The sequence below is a fragment of the Lynx canadensis genome, chromosome B2 (assembly GCF_007474595.2).
Source record: "Lynx canadensis isolate LIC74 chromosome B2, mLynCan4.pri.v2, whole genome shotgun sequence".
In the NCBI taxonomy this organism is placed as follows: Eukaryota; Metazoa; Chordata; class Mammalia; order Carnivora; family Felidae; genus Lynx; species Lynx canadensis.
Genome location: NC_044307.1, coordinates 100,950,168 through 100,970,917, shown reverse-complemented (window position 1 = coordinate 100,970,917; position 20,750 = coordinate 100,950,168). Strand labels below are relative to the sequence as shown.

Here is a 20,750-nt window from a genome sequence, read left to right as displayed (position 1 = left end):
CCCCTTGTTATCTGGGTGTATATCAGAATCCGTTCTTCTATATTTTCAAACTGTGTTCCTACAAAGAATTCTGTTTTCATTCTATGAGTAGAAAATTCCAAACCTGCATAATATTATTTTATACTTTTCCTAGCTTCATGTATTCAGCTCCCTTTGCTGTGACAGTTATAAATCATTCAAAGACTCAGCCCTTGACCTTTGAAGAACTAATGCTACCTGGTCCAGACAGAATCAGTGTTTGATTTCCTGATAGATTTGACCCTCGACAGTGTCATAAAATGTCTTTTGCCAATATTTCCTAATCAAAAAAAAAAAAAAGTATGGTGGAATTTAAGATACAAAACAGATGAACATAAGGGAAGGGAAGCAAAAACAATATAAAAACAGAGAAGGAGACAAACCACAAGAGACTCTTAAATACAGAGAACAGACTGGAGGTTGCTTGAGGAGTATGGGGGGGTGGGGCTAAAATGGGTGATGGGCATTAGGGAGGACACTTGTTGGGATGAGCACTGGGTGTTAAATGTGAGTGATGAATCACTAAATTCTATTCGTAAAATCATTATTACACTAAATGTTAACAAACTTGTATTTATAAAGTAAAAAAAAAGAAAGTGAGGTGAAAGACATAAAGCTTTTTGTAGCTCGTCTGTATGTTGTTTTTTATATATAAACTTGATAAATCTTTCCATGAACTATCAAATGCCTCAACCACATCAACCTATAAAAATAGCTTTGTTCTTGTTTCTCTGTTATTTCTGTAATAATAAATTCTCTACCCTCACCTCACCAACTTCTGAAAGTTTGTAATTTCAGTGTTTTATTTGACTTGCCCTCCTTATACCCCTGTTTATTGTTTGGTCATGTCGGTCAACTCTTGTCTCCATAGCCTTTGTTCTGTCCTACCCCACTCCTTCCCAAGGTGATATCCTAATTTAGGCCTTCATTATCGTTTATGTGGAATACTATGATTCACTTTTTAACTGGTCTTCTCCTTGCTACTCGTTTATAGTAGGGGTAATAATTATGATTATTAAATAAACATTTTATCGGCACTTAAGGAAGTAGAGAATATCAGGACCCTTCATGAGTCCAAATCATGCTCTATCATCTTTATATCCTTTTTAAATATAGTCAGTTAAGGGAATGTTATAATCATATTGAATCTTAATTTCAGTAGGCTTTTTAGTAAAATCTTACATATCATCCTTATAGATAAGAATACATGAATTTGAATTTAAAAACTACGTAACTGCTTAAATGCCAACTATCATGCTAGATTAGATTGACGTTGTCACAAACATTAGAGATTGGTAATTCATTGGATGACAGAATATAGATTCAGAAATACCTTGAAACTAAATAGGTGATGCCTAATAGAGAGTCATATGTTTAGGTTCAGTGAATCAGTTGTATAAATATAGACTGGATAGACCTTTAGTTCATTCTGGACTTAATAATTTCTATGGGAACACCATGATTTTACTTGATTAAGAGCACAATAAGTCTGTAGTGTTATATGGTTACCAAAATAGTGAATTTAATTATTGGCTACCAGCTGTACCTGGGGTAACATTTATTATTCTAACAGATTTTGGATTTTATTAATAAAATAATTATAATATTTACTTGATATAGTTAAGTCTTGCTGTCTTGCTGTAATAAATTGGATTGCTTCTTTCATATTTTAGCAAAGTGTTGACTATTTGATATTTCTATTTGATCTTGTGGCATTTTACTTTTTCTTATTTCCATCTGTTTCTTCACTGTTTTATTTTGGTATTGTTTCTTTGATTTTTACCTCCAATATAACATTAACATTTTTTCTACAGTTCCTTAGATTCTATCTTGTTTAACTATTTATACCTTTATACCTGTATCCAGTAAATTCACATTCAAATATACAAAATTCTTATAAAGTCCCTCTCTACTTGTAATCAGTAATGTCACCCTGTTTATTTTTTTTTTAATTTTTTTTTTAACATTTATTTATTTTTGAGACAGAGAGAGAGAGGATGAATAGGGGAGGGTCAGAGAAAGAGGGAGACACAGAATCCGAAACAGGCTCCAGGCTCTGAGCTGTCAGCACAGAGCCTGACGTGGGCCTCGAACCCACGGACCGTGAGATCATGACCTGAGCCGAAGTCGGACGCTTAACAGACTGAGCCACCCAGGTGCCCCAATGTCACCCTGTTTAAAATACTAGTCATGGTTTATCCCATGATTAATGCTTACATGTTCACTGACTGAATCAATTCTGTGAAAACCATGCCCAAGTCAACCTTGGGAAAACAAAACCTTTCATTTCATAATATTCAATAAACATTTCATAAATGCATATTAGATAGAGATTGAAAAATAGAAGTATGGTGTCTAGAAAAAGACTCATTCAATTCTCTTGTATAGTGGATGTTCTTTTCTGCCCTGAATACCATATGTTAAGAATCCTGAGAAAGTAAAGAGAAAAAAGAGGAAGAAAAGGAAGGATCTGTGAACATTCACTTTTAAAGAGCAATGACAAGGGGCACCTGGTGGCTCAGTCAGATGAATGTCCAACTCTTGATTTCGGCTCAGGTCATGATCTCATATTTGTGAGATCAAGCCCCAAGTTGGACTCCGTGCTATGTGTAGAGCCTGCTTAGGATTCTCTTTTCTCTTTCTCTACCCCTACCCTACTCATGCTCTCTCTCTTTTGGAATAAATAAATAAACATCCTTAAAAAATAGGGGCACTTGAGTGGCTTAGTCATTTAAGCGTCCCACTTCGGCTCAGGTCATGATCTCATGGTTCATGAGTTTGAGCCCCACATCGGGCTCTGTGCTGGCAGCTCGGAGCCTGGAACTTGCTTCAGATTCTCTCTCCTTCTCTCTGCCCCTCCCCCACTCATGCTCTATCTCTCTCTCAAAAATAAACATTTAAAAAAAAAACAGTACGGGGGCGCCTGGGTGGCACAGTCGGTTAAGCGTCCGACTTCAGCCAGGTCACGATCTCGCGGTCCGTGAGTTCGAGCCCCGCGTCAGGCTCTGGGCTGATGGCTCAGAGCCTGGAGCCTGCTTCCGATTCTGTGTCTCCCTCTTTCTCTGCCCCTCCCCCGTTCATGCTCTGTCTCTCTCTGTCCCAAAAATAAATAAACGTTGAAAAAAAAAAAAAAAAACAGTACGAAGAATAGATGTTTGGTGTAATTAGAGAGGAATTATGGGGCAAATGATAAATGCCTTCAAATATTTTAAAGGTTATCATGTGAAAAATAGCATAGATAGGCTACATATAGCAACACCAGACAAAAACAGGAATAATGTATGGAAATTGGAGAGTTTTGTGTAATATAGGAAGAAAATCACTAAAAATTAACAGTGGAAAAGATTAATTGCTCTGTGAGACAGCAAGCTCCTTAAACTGAGAATGTAAAACTGGAGGTTTTAGCATCTATTAAAAATAAGGTTTTTGAGTAGAAAATTGGACCAGATGACCTCTAATAATTCTTTCAGCTCCTAAGAAAGTGACTTTAGGACAAATTGTGATTTGGTAAAGGCTTAATGGAAAATCTGTTCTATGTATAATTAAGGGACATTTTCAAATTTTTGAGACAAGAGAAAGAAAAACTTAGGTATAGATAGAAAGTAAGTTTGCCCATCCTAATAGAAGGGAAAATATCAAGCCTAGGACCTAGTGAAAAAATTTTAATCAATAAAAGATGAAGTCATTCTGGATTTCACAGCCCATCTGAATTCCTTATTAACCCTCTTTACAGCCACTGCTGGGATTGACCCAACACCTTTACTAACACTTCCTAGCCTCTCTCTGATCCCTGTTGTTTTCTCTTTCAACCTGACCGGCGTACCCCCTTGCTTACCTATTTGTTCGTTTCCAGTTCACAGTATAGAGATTGTATATTTGTGGAGACTTCTTAAAATATGCTGAGATTCCACCTTTTTTAGATGTTACTGGGTTCTTACCCATGCTGTTATATGTGTATATTTAATGATAGGATGAAGGGGAGAATATATGGAAGAACATAATTTAGGGGTGCCAGGGTGGCTCAGTTGGTTAAACATCAGACTCTTGATCTTATTTCAGGTCTTGATCTTAGGGTCATGAGTTCAAGCCCCGTGTTGGGCTCTATGCTGGGTTTTGTGAAACCTATTTAAAAATAAAAAACATGATTAGATATGATCATCCAGGATATTACAGAGCTTGGGTACAGAAATGATGTTGTCTTGTAGCTCACATGAAAAGGATTTTAAGTCTATCTGCAATAACTTTTTATAGTACTAAAGCAAAATAAATCTGCTTTTATTTTTAAAGTTACAATTTTCAGATCTTTTTAGTTTTACTATTATAGCATCACATTAGGCAGCTGTTCGAATCTGACATGCTTTTTTCTATGATCGTACTCACTAGTGAATCTTAATATTCTCTAGATCACTGTGTAGAAATAACCATAGAAGCTCAACTGAAGAAGATGATTCGTCTTCAGAAGAAGAAATGGAATGGAGTAATAACAGTTTGCTTCTAGCCAATCTTTCTATACCTCAGTTAGATGGAACTGCAGATGAAAATAGTGGTAAGTAAACTGATACACTATGAGCATTTCAGTACGTAGGGGCTAAATATGTATTTGATTTTAAAACTGTAATCACACTTTCTTAGGAAATTGGGTAACTGTGAGGCTCTGACAGTACTGTTAAGTTTTGTCCTGCAAGATTTTTTCTTTGAGTATGTAGATATGTGATTCTTTCTCATTTCTAAGAGGATAACGTTTGTAAATCACTGATTTAAAGTTTCATAAACTTTAATCAGTTGATCATGTTAACATTTAAGTAGCATAAGAAACTGCAAGAAATATGCTCAGATGTTAACTAACGAATTTAAATAAAAACTTGAAAAAAAGAAATAGCTTATTTGAAGTGATAATGCAAAGAAGCATATTGCTTAAGGAAAAATTTTCAAGATGACTGTATTTTTCCCTATTCCCCAAAAAGGCACTGAATATGAATATAATTTATTTCTGATCAAAGGAATATATGTTTAAAATAATGACTAATAATCAAGTATGACTGCCTCTTGATTATTTAGATTGAGTTATTATCCTAATGATAGGAACAACCTTTTTGTTGAGACAACCATTTTAAGCATAGAAAATTTCATACAATTCCTTTCGTGGTGTTAGCATGGGAAAAGATTTTAAAAATTAAAAGCACGGAGGTGAAATAAATTCTTTTCTCCCCCATTTCAGACAATCCATTGAACAACGAAAATTCTAGAACTCACTCTTCTGTGATTGCAACGAGCAAGCTATCAGTAAAACCTTCCATCTTTCACAAAGATGCTGCTACATTAGAACCCCCATCTTCTGCTAAGATTACCTTTCAGTGTAAACACACAAGTGCCCTTTCTTCCCATGTTTTAAACAAGGAAGATTTAATTGAAGACCTCCCACAGCCAAACAATATAGAAAAATGTCTAGATCATTCAGTTGCTTCTTTTACAAATGAAAGCACTTACTCTATGAAATACCCTGGATCTTTAAGCAGTTCTGTCCATTCAGAAAACTCTCATAAAGAAAGTAGTAAGAAAGATATCCTCCCAGTATCTTCCTGTGAAAGTAGTATTTTTGATTATGAAGAAGATATCCCATCTGTTACAAGACAAGTACCAAGTAGAAAGTATACAAACATTAGAAAAATTGATAAGGATGCCCCTTTTATCCATATGAACCGTCATAGTAGTGAAAGTACATTGGGCAAAAATTCTTTCAACTTTTCTGACCTTAGTCATTCAAAAAGTAAATTATCCTCTGAAGGAAATGAAAAAGGAAACAGCACAGCTCTGAATAGTTTATTACCTTCATCATTAACTGAAAATTGTGAATTGCTATCATGCTCAGGAGAGAATAGAACTATGGTACATTCTCTTGATAGCATTGCTGATGAAAGTGGGCTAAATAAACTTAAAATTAGATATGAAGAGTTTCAAGAACATAAAACTGAAAAGCCAAGCCTCAGCCAGCAAGCAGCACATTATATGTTTTTTCCCAGTGTTGTTCTTTCTAACTGTCTCAGTAGACCACAGAAACTCTCGCCTGTAACATACAAACTACAATCCAGCAGTAAACAGTCCCGATTAAAAATAAATAAAAAGAAGCTCATAGGTCATCAAGAGACTTCTACCAAAACTAGTGAGACTGTATCCACAAAAGATAATTGTATACAAAATAATCCCTGTAATAGTAATCCTGAGAAGGATAATGTATTGGCCAATGATTTAATTAAAGTCACTCGTGGAGCTTTTGAAAATAAAACCCCCACAGACGGTTTTATAGACTGTCACTTTGGAGATGGAACCTTAGAAACTGAGCAGTCCTTTGGATTGTATGGAAATAAATATACACTGAGAGCGAAACGCAAGGTGAATTATGAGACTGAAGATAGTGAGTCAAGTTTTGTAACACACAACTCAAAAATTAGCCTACCTCATCCCATGGAAATTGGTGAAAGTTTAGATGGAACTCTCAAATCTCGAAAACGAAGAAAAATGTCTAAAAAGTTGCCCCCTGTCATCATAAAATATATTATTATTAATAGATTTAGAGGGAGAAAAAATATGCTTGTGAAGCTAGGAAAAATAGACTCTAAAGAAAAACAAGTTATATTGACAGAGGAAAAAATGGAACTATATAAAAAGCTTGCACCTTTGAAGGATTTTTGGCCAAAAGTTCCTGACTCCCCTGCAACCAAATATCCCATTTATCCACTAACACCAAAGAAAAGTCACAGAAGAAAATCAAAACATAAGTCTGCAAAGAAAAAAACTGGTAAGCAACAAAGGACAAATAGTGAAAATATTAAAAGAACTTTGTCTTTCAGGAGAAAACGGTCACATGCTATCCTGTCTCCTCCCTCACCATCCTATAATGCTGAAACCGAAGACTGTGACTTGAATTATAGTGACGTTATGTCTAAACTAGGTTTTCTTTCTGAGAGAAGCACAAGTCCCATAAATTCTTCTCCCCCTCGCTGCTGGTCTCCCACAGATCCAAGAGCTGAAGAAATGATGGCTGCTGCAGATAAAGAAGCAATGCTTTTTAAGGGTCCTAATGCATGTAATAACAAGACTGTTAATTCTCGCATGGAAAAAAATAGTCGAGCAAGAGCGCAGGTTAAGAAATCCAAAACTAAGCTTGTTAATCCTTCTGTAGTTACTAAGAAAAGGAACAAACGAAATCAGACAAATAAATTAGGAGATGATGGAAAAAAGAAACCAAGAGCAAAACAGAAACAAAAAACAAATGAGAAAGGTATGTCAAGAAAGCACATAATGAAAGATGAAAAAATTAAATCTCAGTCTGGTGCTGAAGTTAAGTTTGTGCTGAAACATCAGAATGTGTCTGAGACCTCAAATAGTTCTGGAGGCTCTCAACTACTTTTTAAACAGAAAGATGTGTCACTAATGAGCTCTGCTGTAGATCTTCCCCTTTCTGCTCCCCTGCCCACTGGAATTCATGCACAACAGAATTTATCTGGCTGCTTTTCTTCTTTCTTAGAAAGCAAGAAGCCTGATTTACAAACATTCCCCAGCTCACGAGATGATTTGCATTCATCAGTTGTTTGTAGTTCTTTGGGACCTGGAATCTCAAAAATTAATGTCCAGAGGTCTCACAATCAAAGTGCTATGTTTACTCTAAAGGAATCAACTTTGATTCAAAAAAACATATTTGATCTTTCCAACCATTTATCTCAGGTAGCCCAGAATACACAGATATCTTCGGGTATAATGTCTCCAAAGACGGAAGAGAATGCAAATACACAAAAAAACTATTTGTCATCCATCGGAAAATTAAATGAATATCGTAATTCTTTAGACTCAAAGCCAGACCAGGCATATGCCCCTAACTTTTTGCATTGCAAAGACAGTCAGCAGCAGATTGGGTGCATGGCAGAACAGTCAAAGCACAGTGAAACTTGTACTCCAGGAAATGCATCTTCAGAGGAAAGCCAAATGCCTAATAATTGCTTTGTAACTTCCTTGAGAAGTCCAATCAAACAAATAGCATGGGAGCAAAAACAAAGGGGCTTTATTTTAGATATGTCAAATTTTAAACCTGAAAGGGTAAAACAGAGGTCATTGTCAGAAGCAATTTCACAAACCAAAGCACTTTCTCAGTGTAAAAGTCGAAATGTGTCAACACCTTCAGCATTTGGTGAAGGCCAGTCTGGACTGGCAGTTCTAAAAGAATTGTTACAGAAGAGACAGCAAAAAGCACAAAATGCAAATATTATGCAAGACCCATCATCTAGTAAACCTCAACCAAACAAAAATATTTCTGGCTCCCTTGAGCAAAACAAAACAATTAAACGAACACGATCAGTAACATCTTCAAGAAAACCTCGAACTCCTAGAAGTACAAAACCTAAAGAAAAAATTCCCAAACTTCTTAAAGTAGACTCTCTCAATTTACAGAACTCTGGCCAGGTGGATAACTCTCTATCGGATGACAGTCCCATCTTTTTTTCAGATCCAGGTTTTGAGAGTTGTTATTCACTTGAAGATAGCTTGTCTCCTGAACATAATTATAATTTTGATATTAATGCAATAGGTCAAACTGGATTTTGTAGCTTTTATTCTGGAAGTCAGTTTGTCCCTGCTGATCAGAATTTGCCACAGAAGTTCCTAAGTGATGCAGTTCAGGATCTTTTCCCAGGACAAACGATAGAAAAAAGTGAGTTTTTAAGTCATGATAACCAGAAGTGTGATGAAGACAAAAAACATCATGCCTCAGACTCAACCTCATGGATGAGATCAGGTACTCTAAGTCCTGAACTATTTGAGAAGTCATCCGTAGATAGCAATGAGAATCATCGCCACAACCAGTGGAAAAGTAGCTTTCATCCTCTAACAGCTCGCTCTAATTCAATAATGGATTCTTTCTGTGTCCAGCAGACAGAGGACTGTCTGAACGAAAAATCCAGATTGAATAGGAGTTCAGTAAGCAAAGAAGTGTTTCTTAGCTTCTCACAGCCAGGCACTTCAGACTGGATTCAAGGTCATACCAGAAAAGAGATGCAACAGTCTCTTGACTCAGTCAGTGCCTCTTTTACTACAATACTATCCTCCCCTGATGGTGAACTTGTGGATGCAGCCTCTGAAGATTTAGAATTGTATGTTTCAAGAAACAATGATATATTGACACCAACTCCTGATAGTTCACCAAGGTCTACCAGCTCACCCTCACAATCTAAAAATGGCAGTTTTACCCCTCGAACTGCTCACATTTTGAAGCCACTTATGTCCCCGCCAAGTAGGGAAGAAATTATGGCAACTTTGTTGGATCATGATCTTTCAGAAACTATTTACCAGGAACCATTTTGCAGCAATCCTTCTGATGTACCAGAAAGGCCCAGGTAATCAAAATTATTTTTTCCCTTTGAGTCACTCTGTATATTGTAGCGAGTATAACATTGGTACCTGAATGCTAATTTTCTGGCTGTAATACTGTATTTATAAGCAAATCATTGTAAAAGCTATTCATAATTGTGGACTTCTGAGAAAATTCACAAACTAGCTGGATGGTTGCCCCTTGAGAACTTTAAGTTGAAGAGTATTGGTCTTGGGTTATTAACATTGTGTCAACCTTAAGGATTAGAGATGCAGAGGCTCACTGTGACTTGATACCAGATTAAGAAGGATGTCATAATACTTGAAAAGTATATTTATCATTTTAAAAATGATATTTGTTTCTCAAAAGTGTAACTTTATAATTTTAAAAGAACTTTATTTTTTAAAAGTGAAAATGAGCATACATATGTTTTAAGTACTTTTATGATATATCTCTAAATGAAGATTAAGTTGTTTGTACTATATATCACTTTCTTTTCACGTTGCCAACATCTTCAATCATACCGTTACTACTGTTAGTTTGTATAGTTATTAGGGTGCAAGATGGACTTCAGTTCCTCTTATTCCTCCTTTTTTTTTTTTAAAGAATCTCCAGAGAAGCAGTAGACGGACACACACACGCACGCGCACGCACACACACACACACACACAGCCGATAGCAAAATGCAAAGGAATCAGTATTGGTTTATTTATTAACCAGTAAAGTAGGTATTCTGTACTACTTGCATCACCAAGGTAGAATATAACTGATAGGGGCTAAGTTGGAGAATATGACTTAATCCATGTGGTTTAAGTGTTGACTTTGGGTCCTACCCACCTATGTCTTGATTCCATTTACCTAACCAGTTGCAAGAAGAGGCAGTTCTTTTCAGCCATTCAGTCAGAAGCAGAGGAGGTTGGCTAGGACTGCAGAGGCCCACTTGGCTTAGTCTAAATGATGGGAAGAGATAGGAAGAGTCTGCTATATACACTAACCTGACCATGTTAGTAAAAGCACCATGTTCTTGACTCTAGTAAAAAAGACACAGTGAATGCCAGACTTTTACCGTGCAGATCAGCAATAACTCCTGCAGGAATCCGTTTAAGAAAGGGTTGAGAAAAAGTGATCAGAAATATAGGGTAGAAGTTTCCTCTAAAGACTTGAAGTGGGAGACAGAAAATTTCCTTCCCACCCTTCCTAATACAGTTTTCGTTTTGTTTTGCTTTGCTTAGTTCCCATATGCGGTCTTTTAACATGAATGGGACTCTTTCTCTTTATTTCACTGCCAGAATATATGAATATCTGTTTCTTACACATTAGTTTCCATTATATGAGGGGCTTTGGCTTTATAGGTGGTAAATATGGTATATTTTTAATTGAACTGTTTTTTCTGTCTCAGCCTTACACATCTAGTTTTTAGTTCTCTGTTAACTTACCATGTGTTAGTCATTAACTCTGTGTTGCTGTTACTTGTCCAAATTTGAGACTTGTCGTGCAGCTGAAATAAAAGGATGATAGTCATCATTTTTGAAAAACACAATTTTTATTAAGTTTATTTATTTATTTTGAGAGAGAGAGAGGGAGAGAGAGAATCCCAAGCAGCCTCCGCACTGTCAGTGGAGAGCCAGATGCGGGGCTCAAAACTCAAACTGTGAGATCATGACCTGAGTTGAAATCAAAAGTCAGATGTTTAACCAACTAGCCACCAGGTGCCCCTGGCATAATATATATATTATATAATATATATTATAATATATATTATAAAACATCATTGTTTTTAGTATTGTATATAATATATATTACATATGTAACATATTAAATGTATATAAATGTAATATTAAAAACAATATTTTAATATTAAAGTCTTCACTGTAGTAAATTTAGGAGGTATAAAGCATAAAAATCACACCATTTCTCTACCTAGTAATGACCATTCTTAATATTTTAATTTTTAAAAATTTCTTTAAATTTATTATTTTTGTTTTATAAAATGTAATCTTACTATAGTCATAGTATTACAGATTTTTTTCATTTAATATTATAAACATTTTCTAAATTTATGAGTTTCTTGAAACATTTTAATGGCTACATAATAATCCTATCATATGTATATATTATTGGACAGAAACTTTGTTCCTTATTCTAATATGATAGATAATTATGTGATTGTTTTCTTCATAAAGCATTTTTTGTATTTTGGGGGTTTTCCATATAGTCTTGTAAGTAGGATTACTGTTATATGTAAATGATGAATCACTAAATACTACTGAAACCAATTTACACTATATGTTAACTACTTGAATTTAAATTGAAAAAAAAGGATTTCTAAAAAATTTAAGGCTCTTAATATATGACATGCAATTATGCTGTTGACAATATTTAAGAGAGCTGAACTTACTACACCTCACCAATTTTGGGGTTTTTTTGTTTTGTTTTGTTTTGTTTTTTTACTTGATTATCTCTATACCATTAATGTTAGAGATGGGCATGGCATATAATATGTACTCATTTTCTTCAGTAGCAGTAATTCTAGTTTTTCATATAGCTGGGAGGTGGATACAGGAAAGGTTTAGATTTTGGTTACAAAGTTAATAAGGGCCAAAGTCTTACCATGTAAAGAGGAAAAGGAACTGTGGTAACCCTTCAGTCCAAATTAGAAAACGTGAATCCAGTTCATTGAGTTTTATGTAGGGAATGACTACGATGTTTGGAAAATCATGCCCTAGAAGAAGTGATTGAAAAAACTAAGATCTGGGGCGCCTGGGTGGCGCAGTCGGTTAAGCATCCGACTTCAGCCAGGTCACGATCTCGCGGTCCGTGAGTTCGAGCCCCGCGTCAGGCTCTGGGCTGATGGCTCGGAGCCTGGAGTCTGTTTCCGATTCTGTGTCTCCCTCTCTCTCTGCCCCTCCCCTGTTCATGCTCTGTCTCTCTCTGTCCCAAAAATAAATAAATAAACGTTGAAAAAAAAATTAAAAAAAAAAAAAAAAAAGAAAAAACTAAGATCTATTTTCATATCCATGAAAGAAATACCATAAGGAAGAAAAAGTTGACTTCTCTTGCTGCAGATGACAAATAGTACCAATGGATGTATGTTAGAGAAAGAGAGAGGTTTAGCTTGATACTTGCAACTATTGGAAAACTAAGCCAGGCTACTATTTAATAGTGGTTCCCCACATACACAAACATTATCAGCATTTATGCTATGCATCCTGTGTACTCTGGTAACTCAAAGTTTGGATGTAGTGTTAAACTTTGCCATGTAAAAGGGAGAAAGAATTATGGTAATTTACTTCAATTGTGTGTGATTTTTTTTTAATGTTTGAGGGGATTTGGTCGGGGCGGGGAGCGTTACAAAGATATGTTTGAATTGACTGGTTTTGCTAAACTATTGTAGATATTAGAAAATGTCTAGAGAGGCTATAGATAAAATCCAGGCACACAGTCTCTAATGATAAATTCTTCCATTGTTTTTATTCATATGTGGTAACAGTGGAAAGTTATTTAAGATGAGTAGAGGAAAGTAGAGGATCAGTTTGTGCCATCTCCTTGGAGAAAGGAAAGCTTCGTGGGTCACTTAAAACAAAAAATACCTTCTTTCCCTGGTATTGATGAACTTAATTTAGTCATATACCTGGAAATTAATTTAGTCATATACCAGTGAAGAAAAACATATTAAGACTAAAGAGGCTGTACCTGCATAAAGTATGTAGGGAGAAGGTGTAGAAAGGGAAGATATAGGCATTTTTAAGAATCCAAAAGGGACTTTAAAAAATCTCTAGAGGGGTGCCTGGGTGACTCAGTTGGTTAAGTGTCTGACTTCCACTCAGGTCATGATCTCACAGTAGGTGGGGTCGAGCCCTGCGTCGGGTTCTGTGCTGCAGCTCAGAGCCTGGAGCCTGCTTCGGATTCTGTGTCTCCCTCTCTCTCTGCCCCTCCCCTGCTCACACTCTTGTCTCTCTATATCTCTCAAAAATAAGTAAAAATGTTTAAAAAAATTTTTAAACATCTCTATGATAGGGAGCTAAATATTTTGGTAATTGCTCTTTGAGATGAAACAGTTGTTCTAAAATATGTTGTTTGTAGGGAGATTGGTGGACGGCTTCTCATGGTAGAAACTCGACTTCCAAATGATCTGGCTGAGTTTGAGGGAGACTTTTCCTTGGAAGGACTTCGTCTGTGGAAAACAGCATTCTCAGCAATGACTCAGAATCCACGACCAGGGTCACCCCTTCGCAATGGCCAGGCAGTGATCAATAAAGGGTCAAGTAATAGCTGTAAAATGGTTGAAGATAAAAAAATTGTGATTATGCCTTGCAAATGTGCCCCAAGTCGACAACTGGTTCAAGCATGGCTTCAAGCCAAAGAAGAATACGAACGTTCCAAGAAACTGTCTAAAACTGAGCCAGCTGGAGTCATAAAATCTGCTGAGAACTTCAGCTCTTCAGTTAACCCAGATGACAGACCTGTAGTGCCTCCAAAAATGAGTACAACTCCACATATACTCCCCACTACAGCACATACCAAGGAAGATGTTGATACTTCTCAGATTGCTTTACAAGCGCTAACCACAGGATGTAGTCGAACTGTAAGTGAAAGTCAGACACTGCCACCAGTTGCTTCTGCAAATGATCCTGAGAAAGGTGAAGATGATGATGACGACTATTATGTTAGTTACAGCTCCCCTGATTCTCCAGTAATTCCGCCTTGGCAACAAGCAGCATCCCCAGATTCTAAAACATTAGATGGAGAGGAGAGACCCGCATCACAAGTAGAGGAACTACACTCCCTGACTATTGAGAACTTCTTAAAACCAGTAAAAGATGATATACAGAAAAGCCCCTGCACTGAGCCTTTGGAGCCTCTAGTGATATCTCCAATTAATGTTAGGGCAAGAACCGGAATATGTGAATCACTTTGCCTTCATAGTACACCAATTATACAGAGAAAACTTCTAGAAAGGCTTCCTGAAGCAAGTAGCCTGAGCCCTTTGTCAACAGGTAAGGTTACAAAGAAGAGGAAGACTTCATAATTCTTCTTCAAAGATTAGAAATTAAATGAAAACATTAGACTATATAATGAAATTCAGAGCTTTTTAAATGAAATTTTAACTCTACTAGTGAGATGTTATTATGACAGTTTCTTGTAAAGTCATCGATCATCTCATGGAAACTTAATTTTTATCTTTCTGCTGTGAAATCTACTTATATATGCTTCCATCCTATCTTCTTACCTTCTAGGTGAAATATAGGAGGCCTCTCAGAAGTCTTCCTTTTTCTCAACTTGATTTTTCCCACTGGCTTTAATATATACCCAAGTCTTTCTCACCCTTTAAGATATAAGGAAAACCAAAAACCTTCCTTCACCTTAGATCTGTAGCTTCTACTCTTTTTCCTCTTCTTCAAAGCCAGATTTCTTAAAAGATTTCTGTAATTTGACAACTCCCATTTCTTTTACCTTCATTTCTCAGCCCATTCAACATTGCATTCAACCCCCATCATTCCACCAGTATTGCTCTTGTAAAGAATGTCATTAAGTTTCATGTAGCTAAAGCCAGTGTGTATTTTTTGTTCTTACTGTCACATGGCCTGTTAAACAGCCGTTGTCCTGTCGACCATTACCTTGGAGCCTCTTCTACCCTTCGCTTTTCTCCTACTCCTCTGTTTCTGCCTACTTGATTTCCTTTGAAGCTTTACTCTATGTTTTCTCCCGAAATGAGTGAATTCCTGCCCACAGGATTACTACAGATAACCCACAAGTTTAAATTTCCAGTTCAGAACTCTCTTAACCTCCAGAACACTATATCTAACTGTCTATTTGGGATTTCTACTTGAATGCTCAAAGGCACCCCAACCAAGGTCAATATTTTTAAAACTCAATTCATGATCTACAGCATATATATACTCACTACCAATTGTGTGTACTCATAAACACAAACATGCATGCCTACACATAGAAGCCCATATGGTCCTTTCTGGGTTTTCCTTCAATAAATAGTACCACCATCTCTTTGTCACTGAGTTACGCAAGTCAGAACCATGGGGTTTATTTGTAACACCTATCTGATTCACCTCACTGCCCATCCTGTGATTCCTAGTCCATTACTAATTTCTATCACTTTGTTACTAAATTACCCAAATCTCTACTGTTGCCTCTGTCTCTACCACCACAACCTCAAGCCAAGCTATCATCATCTGTCACCTGGACATCTATCCTAGCCTTTTTATTCACCCATAGTAATTTCCACTTCTTTTGCTGGGTAATCAGGGGAAATCCTCACTCTGTTCCTAGGTAATTACTACTCTTTCTCCTGATTTTTAGCACAAAAAAGCCTTCCTAATCTCCCTGATGTGTAAAAATTCCCAATTACATTCCACTTTGTTATACTTACCCCAATTATAATTTTATTTTTCTGTACTGGATGAATATATGATTCTCTTTCTAGACCGTGTGAGAGAAGAAACTATCTTTTCTTCCTCTTCATATGTTCTCTATAAATAAGTAAATGAATTAAATGATTGCCTAGGATATGACTGAAGTAAAAACTCAATAATTAAAATAGAAACGTTTTTATTTAAAAATACAAAATTTTAAAGTTATTTTGCTGGAGATCAGAGATTTGAATTAGTTTTGTTTTTAAATTATGAAGTTTTAGGGAGGAATTAATAGGACAGTATTCATAGATGGTACTCAAGAGTTTGGAACAGCAATTTTTTTTTTTAAAGCAGGCAATTTTGATGTATATGTTAAATATGATCTTTCTTTCTACAGAACCAAAAACCCAGAAATTGAGTCATAAGAAAGGAAGTAATACTGACACTCTTAGAAGAGTACTCTTAACACAAGCAAAGGTAACTATGCTAAACATATTTAATGTTCAGTGGACGATCCATTCTTATCTTAGATTTCAGTTAGATAATTGATAAATTTGTGTCTCATTTTTAAAAATTTTATTATATTTTTTACATCATTTTATTTACATATCTTTGAGACAACAAGAAATTGCCTAATTTTTTTTTAGTTTATTTTTTGTTGTTGGGATCTAAAAGATTCTTATATGTAAATACAAATATTACAGAGAAAGTGAATATGATAGCCAAAATGTGGATTATGAGGATACAAATACATTAACTGATTACTGGCAAAATCAGAACAATCCAATGACAGCAGAGCTCAAGTAAGTGATTTTTTGATCCCACCAAAAATATATCCTTTTTCTTGGTTTATTACTTTTTTCTCAAATATAACATTGACTTTTTTCAGTTCATTTTACTAAGTAGCAAAGGAAAGCAACATTGTTTACCACTGAAACTCTGAAAAATCATAAATATCTTCATTTAAATACTAAAAATATGGTAATACTTAGAAATACATGGCTATATAAAAAAAGTAAACATTAGACATGTATCCTTAAAAATAGATGACAGAAATCACTTCCATATTGGCTACATTTCATTAATATTAACCACATGAAATACATTTCAGTATTTCTATTTTAAGACTATAAATACGTTTTTAAAACTTTTATTTTTAAATACTATTGAATTACAAGCTATGTCAAAAAATAAATGCAAATGTGTTGTGGACATAAATCAACACTTGGGGGAAATGGTTAATGGATTTGGAAATCAGAAAATATTTTAAAAAATAGATTCTATTTTTTCTAAACCCTTCAAGATTATATATATTTTCATTCATCTTTCAGACACATGTTGTGTTTGGGTAAAATACAAACCCAGAATTTCAAATCTTTTATAAACTTTAGCCAAAATTAGTTGCAAATATATTGCCTGCTTGTTTGCCATACTTCCCAGAATTTGGTCAAGATCAATGTCCATGTGGTATAAATGTCAACTCTCCAACAAGACTATTAGTTTCGTTATTTGGGGTTTGAAAACTCAAAGATCAACATATGGTTTGCTTACAGACTGTATCAGATATTTCTACATATATCCAGTTCTGCTATCTTGAATTCCTAGCATGAAAAGAATGTTAATAAAATACTTTGTTTCTTCTTGGGCCTAAAGAGGTGATACTAGTTTATCATGTATTATTTTACCAAACACTTAAAGCAGATTATCTAGGTAGAAATAATTGATTAAAAAAAAAAAAAAAAGATTGCTCATTTATCTTTTTCTGGCTATGTGTGTGTTTTTTCTTTGATAGAATCAATTTGCAGCAGTAAATACCCCAAAGAAAGAAACTTCTCAGATTGATGGACCATCTTTAAACAATTCTTATGGTTTCAAAGTCAGCGTACAAAACTTACAGGAGGCAAAAGCTTTACATGAGGTAAAACTGCAACAGTAAGGACACATCCACTGTTTAACTCTCATGTTTTATTTTATAGAACAAGTATGGGAATTTCTTACTGAGGGAGGAATACATTGAATTCTGTTCCTGTTAATCTTCATTTTGTTATTATTTATGTATCTATATAAAATAGACAAACTTTTTTTTTTTTTTTTATGAAATTTATTGACAAATTGGTTTCCATACAACACCCAGTGCTCATCCCAAAAGGTGCCCTCCTCAATACCCATCACCCACCCTCCCCTCCCTCCCACTCCCCATCAACCCTCAGTTTGTTCTCAGTTTTTAACAGTCTCTTATGCTTTGGCTCTCTCCCACTCTAACCTCTTTTTTTTTTTTTTTTTCCTTCCCCTCCCCCATGGGTTCCTGTTAAGTTTCTCAGGATCCACATAAGAGTGAAACCATATGGTATCTGTCTTTCTAAGTATGGCTTATTTCACTTAGCATTACACTCTCCAGTTCCATCCACGTTGCTACAAAGGGCCATATTTCATTTTTTCTCATTGCCACATAGTATTCCATTGTGTATATAAACCACAATTTCTTTATCCATTCATCAGTTGATGGACATTTAGGCTCTTTCCATAATTTGGCTATTGTTGAGAGTGCTGCTATGAACATTGGGGTACAAGTGCCCCTATGCATCAGTACTCCTGTATCCCTTGGATAAATTCCTAGCAGTGCTATTGCTGGGTCATAGGGTAGGTCTATTTTTAATTTTCTGAGGAACCTCCACACTGCTTTCCAGAGCGGCTGCACCAATTTGCATTCCCACCAACAGTGCAAGAGGGTTCCCGTTTCTCCACATCCTCTCCAGCATCTATAGTCTCCTGATTTGTTCATTTTGGCCACTCTGACTGGCGTGAGGTGATACCTGAGTGTGGTTTTGATTTGTATTTCCCTGATAAGGAGCGACGCTGAACATCTTTTCATGTGCCTGTTGGCCATCTGGATGTCTTCTTTAGAGAAGTGTCTATTCATGTTTTCTGCCCATTTCTTCACTGGGTTATTTGTTTTTCGGGTGTGGAGTTTGGTTAGCTCTTTGTAGATTTTAGATACTAGCCCTTTGTCCGATATGTCATTTGCAAATATCTTTTCCCATTCCGTTGGTTGCCTTTTAGTTTTGTTGGTTGTTTCCTTTGCTGTGCAGAAGCTTTTTATCTTCATAAGGTCCCAGTAATTCACTTTTGCTTTTAATTCCCTTGCCTTTGGGGATGTGTCGAGTAAGAGATTGCTACGGCTGAGGTCAGAGAGGTCTTTTCCTGCTTTCTCCTCTAAGGTTTTGATGGTTTCCTGTCTCACATTTAGGTCCTTTATCCATTTTGAGTTTATTTTTGTAAATGGTGTGAGAAAGTGGTCTAGTTTCAACCTTCTGCATGTTGCTGTCCAGTTCTCCCAGCACCATTTGTTAAAGAGGCTGTCTTTAAAATAGACAAACTTTTAAAGTAGCCATCAGTTAGACTGCTTTGTGGTTTCACAATTTTCACAAATCTTATAGCTGAAATTCAGGTTATAGAAGCTAAAATTGGAAAAGCTTTTATAACTATTAGAAAATCTCTATATTATTCTGGGATTGTTATATTAGGATGTTATATCCTAAATGAGATATTTACTAGTATTTTCTGTTTGGTTGGTTCAGTGGATTAGTGCTTGCTAATTCATTTGCTACAATTCATTTGTTCACATAATCTCTATATAACCCAGTTCCCTTCACAGCACAGACCATATGCCAAAGAGTAGGAAGCTATTTTGTAAGAATGTATGTTGGTCACAGGATGGAGTAGAGAATATGTGCGAATGGATCACTGTAAATTTATCTGTCTTAAAGAAAACACAACTCAGAACACATATCTGACTGGCAGTAAAGTGGAAATTAGAGTATATTTTCATTGTTTATACCTGTGCTGGCCACCACTAGCAATGTGCCTATTGAGAATTTAAAATTTACCTTATCCATCTAGGAAGTGAATTCTATATTTTATTTAAATAATTTAGATTTAAAACTGATACTTGACTCGTTTACTAGAAAACTTTTAAGTATGTGTGGAACAACTTAGGTTTTTAAAACTACTTTTTCAACTGTAAATTTTATGATATCTAAATACAGGTCAAGTATTTATTTCCATGCAGAAATTTAGCACCCACATTGAAATGTGCTATAAATGTAAAATGCACACTGATTTTGAAGACTTTAAACAGGAAGAAAGGATGTAAAATATTCATTAGTAATTTTTATATTAATTACACATGTTGAAAGGATGATATTTTAGATGTATTGAATGAAAATATTTTTAAATTAACCTATTTTTACTTTTTTAAATGTAACTACTAGAAAATTTTAAATTATATGTGACTTTCATGTTACACTTTTTTTTAAGTTTATTTATTTTGAAAGAGAGAGAGTGCACAGGAGGGGGAGCAGGGGAGGGGCAGAGAGAGGGGAAGAGAGAATCCCAAGGAGACACAGGGCTGGATCTCACAAACCATGAGATCATGACCTGAGTTGAGACCAAAAGTCATATGCTTAATCAACTGAGCCACCCAGGCACCCCCATGATATTTCCATTGAACAGTTGTTTTAGGTCCTTGTCCTCTTTAGAGCACAGAATTCAATTTATTTTTTGTGTTTTTGTTCTCAAGTCAATTCTGTCTTAAACTGTTCTAAGGATGAGCATAAACTAAAAGAAATATTCAAATATTGTCCTCATTTTTATCCTAAATTTGAACTAAGATTTGTACTTTTCTAGAAGTAGATTAGAACATAGTCTAATTGCCTAATTGTTTGTACATTTTTCCATTCAACAGCATTTCATTTAGTTCCTGAATTTTACCTGCTTGGCCCTGTACTATTCTCTGTAGCCAAGATAAACTAAGTAATAAACTCAGGAATACATGTCTTAATGAAGAATACACCCAAAATTAGAAAAATAAAATACCATGATAAAAAAATCTTTTATTAATGCAAATTTAATAGACCTTAGCAAATACTTGTTACATTTGATTATCCTTTATTTATTTGAAAAACTTAATCTTCTTCTTATGCTCTTTATTTCTACATAACCTC

General features: G+C 35.4%; 1 protein-coding gene across 4 annotated transcripts in view; it reads left to right on the top strand.

Moving 5' to 3' along the window:
• The window catches only part of REV3L (REV3 like, DNA directed polymerase zeta catalytic subunit), a 177,383-nt gene that overhangs the window by 93,192 nt on the left and 63,441 nt on the right, over positions 1-20,750 (top strand). For all 4 annotated transcript variants that reach the window (XM_030316171.1, XM_030316170.1, XM_030316172.1 and 1 more), the window contains exons 12-16: positions 4,422-4,564; positions 5,237-9,401; positions 13,460-14,373; positions 16,145-16,224; positions 17,540-17,665. In XM_030316171.1, the coding sequence (XP_030172031.1) occupies positions 4,422-4,564; positions 5,237-9,401; positions 13,460-14,373; positions 16,145-16,224; positions 17,540-17,665 (5,428 nt within the window). The remainder of the gene's footprint in view (positions 1-4,421; positions 4,565-5,236; positions 9,402-13,459; positions 14,374-16,144; positions 16,225-17,539; positions 17,666-20,750) is intronic.